The 10,201-nt window shown below is 43.8% G+C and overlaps 1 protein-coding gene across 1 annotated transcript in view; it reads right to left on the bottom strand.

Annotated features, from left to right (window-relative positions):
- Nucleotides 1–4,452: 4,452 nt before the first annotated feature.
- Nucleotides 4,453–10,201, bottom strand: part of LOC147622420 (putative methyltransferase PMT5) — a 76,863-nt gene continuing 71,114 nt past the window's right edge. Inside the window, exons 7-9 of the mRNA XM_086821973.1 lie at nt 5,755–6,058; nt 5,223–5,361; nt 4,453–5,142 (exon numbers count right to left, since the gene is read on the bottom strand). Coding sequence (XP_086678099.1) covers nt 4,993–5,142; nt 5,223–5,361; nt 5,755–6,058 — 593 coding nt within the window. The 3' untranslated portion in view covers nt 4,453–4,992. The remainder of the gene's footprint in view (nt 5,143–5,222; nt 5,362–5,754; nt 6,059–10,201) is intronic.

Genomic DNA, 10,201 nt, shown 5'->3' with positions numbered 1-10,201 from the left:
CCAAACAATGGCACCAAAACAAATGTAGGCGTCTCTCTTAAAAAGGTGTGCTATTGCAGTCCAAATCCTCTATGCCTCCCTGCACTCCCAATAGCAATGATAAACTATCTCTAAAGCTCCTGCACATCTAGGACAGTCTGGGCTAGCGCCAATGACTGATCTCCACTGGTTGGTGGCAAGTCCACCATGTAGAAAAGCCAAATAAAAGAACAAATCGTCGTTTCCCTCTACAAGTGCCACTACCTCTGCCAAAAAGCTCCATGAATGTCAAGGGTGATTCCCTAAGCTTCCCAATGGGGTTCAGAAGTAGGGACTCTTTGGATTTGTCCCAAAACCAAGTGTTTGGTGTTCCACACAGTGTAATTGAAGAAGGGCATGCTTTTCATGGGGTTAAAAGCATCCCTCCACTCCCACTCCAAGGGTCCCAGTGCTTTCCTGCCTTGCCTACCACTCTCACCGGCCAGACCACCAAACCCTCAATGATATCCTGCTCAACACTTCTAACAAAGAGCCATCTATCTTGAATGGAGTAGAAGACCGGTACATCATCCTCACCCAAAGTGGGGAGGCACATGACCTAAATTGATACCCCTATTCCTGAGAATATCCCAAACCATAAGTGATGAGGCCCTTCCACGAAGTTCCTTGTGATCCAATGGTTAGGTATGGCTGTTTCACCTGCATAATCCTCTGACAAGTGCCTCTCGAGTGCTAGGTGCAAAGCATTCTTTTATCCTCCATGAGACTCATAAGCCTTTTCCAATCAAACAGAGGGGACAAGAGTCACCTAGGAAGCCCACTAAATATGCGTGGGTACTTCAACAGGTGTACCAAATTCATTCAAGATCAAGTCATTCCACACAATGGGCTGTTTATTAGCCTCCTCAATTGATCATGGAGGAATATGAACCAAGAAGCTCCTCATGCAATCCCAAGCTCACAAAAGAGATCTCACAAGGGCGAAGAAGGTGGTCGGTGCTCTGCATCCGAGAAGATAAAACGTGTGCTATAAATCCAATCACCTTCCCTAATCGAGATCCACCTCGTAATATGCTACATAGGAAAGTACTTCCAAGGCTCAGTGCCGATAATAAATCCTCTGAGTACCAGCTTACAAAGTAAAGCCTTATATTGCATCTCCGGGTCAATGATGTTCAATCCTCCCTCTTGCATAGGCATAATAATGGTATCCCAAGCCACTCTTGCCCTAGTGTGTACAATGCCATCTAATCTTGACCAAAGAAAGTTTTGAATAAGCCGACGAAGCTAACCAATGCATCCTTAACATGACAAACCAAGCAATCGCAAGCAACACTTAGTTAGCTACCAAGGCTCTAGAGGTCAAATCAAGCTTCCTGCTACTCCAATGCTAAAGTTTTCTTTTAATGCTCATGAGCACATGGGCAAACTATTGTGCAAGTGAGATGTCAATGCCAACTTAACATCCAAGGTATCTGGCAGTGCATCCTCTCTCAATACAAGTAAACCCCACATCCAAACCCCAATCTGCCTATGGAGTCACTAATCCAAAATCTTGTTGATTTGTGCCAATTTAATGGAGGCACGTGGTGCCAGACAAAACATCTCCAAAGCAATGCGGAAGGCACAGAGACAAGCCTCCAAAAACATAGCAGTATCATCTGCTAACTTCGAGTCCAGTAATTTCTCTTGTGCGAAGAGGCAGCCTGAGGTTTGAGACCCTTGGGTTAGCTCTAAGAAACTTGCTCATAACCTCCACTACAAAAAGGTAGTGTAGTGGAGCTAAGGGGCATCCCTACCTCGCGGAGCAGGAGATCTAAAAGTGCTTACCATGCCCCCGCAAGCTAAAACTGTGCTGTGGGCCTCCCTATACGTACATGATACCCCTCTGATCCACTCTTGGGAGAAACCCATCCATGCCATAGTGCCTTCCAAGAAGTCCAAATCCACTCTGTCATAAGCTTTTTCAAAGTCTAGCAAAAAAATGGCATGGGACTTTTGGCTATATTAAGCCCACTCCACAGCTTCCCACAATGAAAAGATGTTATAAAAAATACTCCTTCCTTGGAGGAAACCGTTGTGTATCATGAATAACTCTCTGAAGAACAAACTCAAGCCTCATGCTAACTGCCTTCGCTAAAATTTTGTAAGCAGAACCAAGCAAAGTAGTAGGCCTCCAGTGTCTAATATTGGTCTTATCCCCACCTTTCGGAACAAGGTGGATAAGACCCTTCACGATAAAAGGGTGCATCATACGAGAACACCACAACAATATTAACATCATCACCGCTGTAATCCCAAAACTGCAAGGAAGGAAGGAAAGGCCATCATCACCTCGACATTTGCCTTTCGAGAGGGCGTGCAAAGTATGTCTGAGTTCATCCTTCAAAAAGGAGGCACCCAAAGAGGCACACTAACAAGCTTGGGCATGCTCTCCCAAACTAGTTGTGCAACATCTTTATCAAAAGAGTGGGCCTCTACAAAGAGCAAGGTTTAATGCAGAGGCCAGGTCTGATAAAAATCTAAGGCAATACACTTCACCTTATTTGGATCAATATGAAATTCTCTTTGAGAATCTTGCAAGCATCTCAAACTGTCCTTATTGTGCATAGGTCCATGTGGTGAGAAAAACGATTTGTTGCATATGCCACCTATTTGTGACCCAAATGCCTGCTTAGCATGAAATGCAAACTTAGCCTACCTTTCCATGGCCACCTAAAACTCAACTCTAATAGTGGACAAAAGCTCTGGGATCCAAGAGGACACAGGATGTTTCTCATGTTCCAAATGAAGTGCCGGCCTCCAACAACAAAGGCCAATAAGCATTAGGAAGACTTGCGTCATTTGCGTCATAGGGTAACGGTTTCGCGACAGGGCCCAAAGGGAAGGGACTAACCTTGAGCACTTCTAAAGACTGCCTTCTTTGCATCAAAGTTTACTTGGAAGAATCCTTTCCCAAGTAGCCTCACATCTCTAAATTGGGGTGTTGAGTCACATCTTTAAATTGGGGTGTTGACAACACGGCTAGTACCCAATCGAGAGCTTGGATACAAAGGCAACACTGCTAGTACCCAATCACGGGCTTGAATACAGGAGGGGTGAGAGCCGAAGATTTTTCCAATGAGTATCGTCGTGGAGTTTTTCAATTTCGGCGAAGAGGAACTCAAGCTCATCTAGAGAAAAATGGATGGTATGCCCAGCCAGAGGAGGTTCATTAGCCATAATACTAATCAGCATGAAAGGCGGACTTGAAACCTGTTAAAGAAGTTCCATACTTGAGCGCAGCGGAGGAAGGGCAGTGAAGAAAAGGGGGGGCAGAGGGTACGGCAAAAAGGGCAAGAGATGGCAGCGATAGAAGCAATGGCGGACAAGAGAGGCAGACTGGAGCAATGGCAGGCAGAAGGGCAAGAAGGAGGATGGGGGGAAAGATGAGGTGAAGGAAAGACTGGATGGGGGGGAAGATGAGGTGAAGGCAAGGAGGATGGGTGCGCAGCAAGAAAGGGATGGTGGGCAGATTGCAGGCTGGAGGTGAGGATAGGAAAGATGCGTGCGAAGAACGAAGGGAAGAGGGGAGCGAGGTGAATGGCAGCTAGAGAGGAGGGGAGGCGGCGCACGGCCGGGGGGGCGGGGGGGGGGAAGCTTCTGGGACTGTTCTTTTCGCTCTCAGTATCACCCGTGATGTTGGGGTATGATTTTTACATGATTAACTACTTACTGTTTTATTTTTACATCTATTTTGAAAATAGGAATACAAATGATTTGCATGAATCAAGCGTTGAAAATAGGAATACAAATGATTCGCATGGCTCAAATGATTTGCATGACCAAAAACACAATGTACACAGTAAGTCCCACATCAAAGTTCTCTAAGTTCATTTACAATTGGTTGATTCTTAATGTTTCACTGGTATATATTGCTTCTCCATCAACCAAGCAATGAATACCTGTACTTGATCGTGCACTCATCTTTCGTTTTCTTAAAAGCTGCTTAAGCTTCCATTACATCTAACACAAATTAGTATAGCATTTCATCTAACAGAAATTAGTATGACATCTAACAAATCTTGCAATGGCACAAATTAGTATGGCATTGAGCAGCAAGCGCAAACTGGCTCTAGTTGTCTTGCATGTGCTATTCCTTATCTTGAGTGTGCTATTGCTTAACCCCGTGTTGCTTCTGCGCAATCTCCTCTGTGACTTGACTCCTTTCCATAAGGAACCCTCTCAGCTGAGCTGTGGCCATTCTCTCCAAGCTCAGGTCTCTGAGATCGTGAAAATGAAAATATGAATGTAATCTGATACTGGCCATGTTACCTGACGAAAGGCATGCATGCACACAGAATATCCTCAGTCAAGACTAACAAAGCACAACTGATTTCAAAGCCATAACTGGCCAGAGTCTCTTTTAGGACCAGGTGACGTCATAACTGGCGATAATTGCTTTTCATCACATGAGGTTAAACACAACAAAGAAACTTGAACGTACTTCCATCTGAAAATAGACTATCAAAAAATGCTATGCAGAAAGAAAGTAGTTCCAAGTGTACATTTGAGATTTTTACATGGCTTGTGTATACCCAAGTTCGAATCGATCAGGGTGTTACATGCACAAGAACCCGAGTCTCACGAAATGCTGTTCCATAAGTAGCAGTTTCAAATTATTGCTACACTGAAGCTCCACAAATTAGCTTTTCTAGGAGCTTGAGAACATGCTTTACCCACTTGAGTTGCTTCAAGTCTATTGCTGACACCCACAATGCTGGACAGACTACCTACACTCGTCCCTTTGAGTTGCATCCTGCACCTCCTAAAGCCAGACAAAAGGGGGATAGAAGCAGTAGAATAACAAGGACGCCAGCCAAAGAATGCACTCTGTTCTCATGAAGCCGAGGCGTGTTTATTACTCTGAGATGTCAGACCAGCTATACTACCATCAAAGAATTGCAATGAATGAAGTTAATGACGTGAACTTTACTGCAGGTCAGTTATAGAGAGAGGATGAACCAAAAAGAGTCAGCTCTTCCAAAAAACCTTCTGGCATACAAGTAGATGAAGGTCACTGTCACCCTCAACTTCAATAACCCGTGCCTCCCACCTCATTTGAGATGCTGCCATTCTTGCTTCTTCAATCAGCTCAACACTATCTCGCAGAAATACCCAGCCCTGTTTATCAAAACAATGGATATTGAACCAAGAGCTTGCACCAAACCACACCCATGTTTATCAGGAGAGGACCACCATACCTCAGGCCGTAGAATCCGGTCCATTTCCAAAAACAAGTCAGAGAGGCCACATCCAGTTTTGTGCTTTACTTGTTGAGAAAGGAGTCCAACGGCATGCAAAAGATCATAGGTTCTAGGGTAAGTTGGAAATGCCTCACACCTACAAAGCATCCCCTGATTTCTCAGAATGCATCCAATTTTCAAAAATGAAAGCAAAAACGAACTAAATTTTTTAACATTACTGCAGACTACCTAGCGATAAACGTCTCAACTACATGCACCTCTATGAAAGCTTTAAGTATTTGCTTCTTCCCAAGTGATCAGTACAGAGGGTTAACTACATGTATGCCTGTGAGCAGTTGTTTAAAATGCAAGGGCAACATGCAGAAAGCCAGCCCGAGCATTGTCTTGTGCGTCTTGTCCGTTACACTGGTCAGGGTAACTATATCCCTTTGTTGTTATGTAGAGCAGTTCAATCTAAACAAAGATACCTAACCCTTAAGACAGCAATGTGCATTCAGGAAACATACACCCAGATAACAGCATCTTATACCAGTTGTGTAACGCTCCAATGAATCCACGTTTGTAGATAATTGGTAGGGTGTTCGGCCCACTTGTCGGGATGACATTCATTACCCATACAGATTTGCTCGCTTGAAGAAGAGCAGCATTGAAGCCTCCATACAAAGCATTCATATCCATGATATTGCGCAAGATATTGGGGGGTGGCAAAGGATCATCCTCAGCGGGCCGTTTAGGGTGATCAGAAAATAACAAAGGTGTAATCAAAGACCAATAACTTTTAACTGTCCCCAACCATGGAGCAGAATCATCTGATAGCTCCTCTGATGAAAACCCTGAAAGCACCAAAGACATTACAAACAGAAAAATAAAAAGTTTTCTTTGTGGAGTACAACCTAAATGACATACTCCAAGCACCTTTTTTACCAACTGAAAATTTACAGGTCATAAAAAGAGCTAAAAGTTAATAGCATTTGCAACAAAGAGATCACAACAGTTCAACGAAAAAGGACACTTAAGAACTACGTAATTATTCATGTCCAGGGTCATGCTAAACACAAGATTCGTTATAGGAAAACTCCACTTTAAAGTTGACTCTACAAGCTGGAAATATTTTGAGCTGTCAAAACCAGCCCGTAAAGCCAACATCATTAAGGCCTTCCCAGACAGCATGTGGCTTCTTCAGACAATTCAAGAAACTCCCATGTCTCAATGACAAAGTTCCTACTGTAGCTTCCATTCAAAATCTTGTTTGTGGCCCACCTGCAGGACAGCAATGTGGACAAAAAGCCAAGCACCCAGGAGCCAGCACCAGGAACGGATACTTCTGGTCGGGTATTTCCGGGCAGTTTGGCAGGTCAGACAGCTCATGTACAGCAGGGCAGATATCAGCCAGCCATGGGTGCCCAATGTGTGGACAAGGATGACCTATATTATAAGGTTATAATGGGCTAAATTAAACAGCCGACCAACCAAACCCAGCCAACTGGCCCTATAATTAGGTACCTCATGCCCCACAGTAAATCATCAATAGATATGCACTAAAGGTCTCACAACCCATTAGTCTACAGGCAGTAGGAGAGCATAGAGAAGGATCCGGTAGCCAGCATTTGCATCCAGACTGTGAAGTTCTTTTGCAACTTGGGCTGGCATCAGCAGGATTGATCGCATTTTGTACACTGAACAATCAGCTGTACATATTTTCTGTATAAAATACAGAAATTAGGGCTAGGATTATTAGAGTGTTTTGTGTTTGCTTGTCTTCCATTGCGCATCTATCTCTGTGAAGGTAATAAAAGCACTAGTAGTCTGACAATTGGTATCAGAGTCTAGGATATGTGCAAATTTTTCTTTCGAGCATCCGATGTGTGCTGCCTACCTGATTAAGCTAGATCAAGGGAAGCTTAGGGTTTGAAAAGAGTTAGTTTTAGGTATCCTCCTTATCGAAAGTTCCTATAAGGAGAAGCAATGATGGCTGCTTTACCCATTTTCTGGATGAGCGGATAGAGTATTACCTTACCCCCCCCAAAGCAGGAGTATTTGCTTATATTTCTTTGGAGAACTTTGTACAATGAGTATGATAGATGAATGAGGTCTGCCAAACGCAAGAACGAAGTAGACCGAACGCAAGCTGAACCATATGCTGTCCAAGCTCCTTTGAATAGCTCTTCGATGACCATTATGCAAACCCAAAACTGAGGGATGCACATATGCTGGCTGAATGCTGAAGAATGCTCTTCACGGAGGCCTTGGGGCTGTAGCACACTGAAGTGCTGAATGTATGCCCATGAAGTGCTGAATGTATGCCCAAGAAGCTGGAAGCTCTAGGCACACATGACTGTTCCTGTACTGCTGAAGATGACTTTATGAATGATGGGTTTTGGTTGATAACTGAGCGCTTGTATTTATAGGGACTTTAGGCTGCTGTTCGGTTCACTACATGCTAACGGCCTGTTTTATTTGGACAAATAATGCTTTTCGTTAGCATTTAATGCTGCGCAAGATATCAGATTTTCCCATTAAGCTTGGTCGCCTGTAGGAACACACAGGACTGAAACCTGTAAGCATTTTATGCTGGCTGACTGAAGCATGCTTCCTTCTTATGCTGTCGGCCAGTTGCTACTAAGGGCAGCTGACTGGACACAAACCCTTTCCAAGGGCTGGTCGTGTTGCCTACCATGCCTCATGGGAATGGAATGGCCAAATGGCCTTTGCCTAGCCCATAGGCATGCTTAATCTGCATCTAGCCTCGACATGCTTACTAATGCACTTTCAAAAGCTAAGGTTGACTTTTACATGCATCTAATTGATGAATTCTCCAAGTGGGTAAGACGCCTGACTATGTAACTACTTGGCCCTCCAAGCTCTTTTCACATGATGGAACTCATGCCCAAACACAAGGACAGGTTGATGGATACATAGGAACAAGGTTCCTAAAGCTGACATTGGACAAAGCATGAAGTCTTTTGGTCAAAAAGCAAGAAAAGTCAAACTATGTTGACCAAAAGCTAAGGGCACCATTGGAAAGAGGACATCGAACTAGATCAAAAAGCTAAAACTGCTTTTCCAAAAAGCAGCTCCAAGGCCAAAAAGCAAGGCCCTAAAGCTATAAAAGCAAAATTCAAGAACTTTGGCTATTATTAACAATATTCGGTTTGCGCCGCCTCTATGTTGCGCCGCGGCTTCCATCAAGCCGCCGCCTAAGCTGAGTTGAGAAGGCTGCCGCCATCTTGAGAACGCCGACGCCGCTTCATTGTACTTGTGCCACCCTTGAGGAGGAAAACCTCGAGCTACTATTGCATCATTTCCCCCTGTCCTGCCAGCATCTCTACCACGGTGTTTTGTTTATCAAGGCTCCTTTTAGATTGGGGTAGATAGTTTCTTGTGGGATTTTGTGAGCATCAAGTATTTGAATTATACCTTGGTACTAGCCCGGAGTGAGACTCTTGTGGGTCATCCGCGTGGTGAGCTCGGCATCAGAGATCTTGTGCCTCGACCTCGACTTCAGCCCAACCTCGACATTGGCACACTTGTTTCATATTGTATTCATTTGTTGTATTGGTCTTGGCTTGGAAGAGCCCATGGATTGTTCCTAAAATAAATTCCTAAAAAGGGAGTGGGGCCTAATCCCCACTCAGTGTGGTGTACTATGCAAGATCCCTATTCCCTTCTATCTCTCCCCACTCTCTCTATATCTTTCTCTCTTGGACACATGATTGAGTCTCTCACTGCACGCACCACTAAGCTTACAGTGGTATCAGAGTAGGATTTCTCTTGAAGAAACTTTCTTGGGGTCACAGAGCCATGTCAAGAGCAAAGGGAGACAGGAAGACCGAGGGCCTAATGAAGGAAACAACTGAGGCTAGTATAGGACTTCAAGATGGGAACCAGGCTCGTCGATCCATTACTCATGTGACCACAGCCATGGCATTAGAAGAGTACCATGACTTTCAACAATTCAAACTGTTTCTCCAAGATGAAGAATTCCTAACTTGGAGAGCCAGAAGGGCTCGAGTGTTTGAAGATTTCATCAAGGACCGAGCCACCGAAGCTGGAGGAGTTGACGCTGCTAAAGCCTATCTTTAGACCAAAGGAGTCACCATTGCAAAAGGATCTAGAGTTACCCGCTCTATTTCTCATGGAGGAGACAAGGAAGCTACTGCTCTCTCACATGCAGTTTCCTCAAGACAGGTAAGGGAAAGGAAGGCAAAGAAGCGAGATAGATCAGAAGATCATCAGATTGACATCATGCTAGGAAGTTCGACGAATGGTTTGCAATGGTACTTAGCCCATTGCATGTTTCGACAAATAAAGCCGTGGAATCTTTGTGGATTAAAGTTGTAAAAGAATTCTTTGAAGCCTTGAGATCTTATGCTACCAAAGAATCAATGTTGGTTATTCTAGAGTAGTCTTGAACCATGAGGGCCATGCTATGGCCTACGAAAGTTGAAGACAACAAGATAGCGGATACATTATCTCCCAAACCCATGAGTCATGCGGTTTCTATGGGATATCATATGGAATTTACTTTGATAAAGGATTTCTAAGGGTTATCGTATGGATTTCACTTTGATGAAAGATCTTCATGCTACCAAAGAGGATTTCAAAGATGTTTCGGCGGAACAGATTACAGAATGAAGATTTGGTGACTTCTTATGTCATCAAGAAGAGTTTTTCTTACGATGAGAACTCGTTTATGGGACACACATGATTTTGAGGCCAAAACTGACTACAACTTAAGCTTTGGAAACCTACTTTTATTGGCCTTGTATGAGAAAGAACATTTAGTTATATGTTTGAGAATGTTTGGTTTGTCAAAACGACAAGTTTGACTGACAAAAGTTAGCAAGATTATTGCACCCATCGAATGTTCTATGGGAGAGTATTGCTATGGATTTTATCTTTGGATTGCCAAAGTCAGGGAGTGATGGTATATGGACCTTTCTCAGAATACCAAGAAGATCACCCATGTTTGTTAT

The sequence above is a fragment of the Cibotium barometz genome, chromosome 28 (genome assembly GCF_041138505.1).
Source record: "Cibotium barometz isolate CiBa-2024 chromosome 28, ASM4113850v1, whole genome shotgun sequence".
Lineage (NCBI taxonomy): Eukaryota > Viridiplantae > Streptophyta > Polypodiopsida > Cyatheales > Cibotiaceae > Cibotium > Cibotium barometz.
Note: the sequence above shows the minus strand (reverse complement) of the source record. Positions and strands in the feature narration are given on the sequence as shown.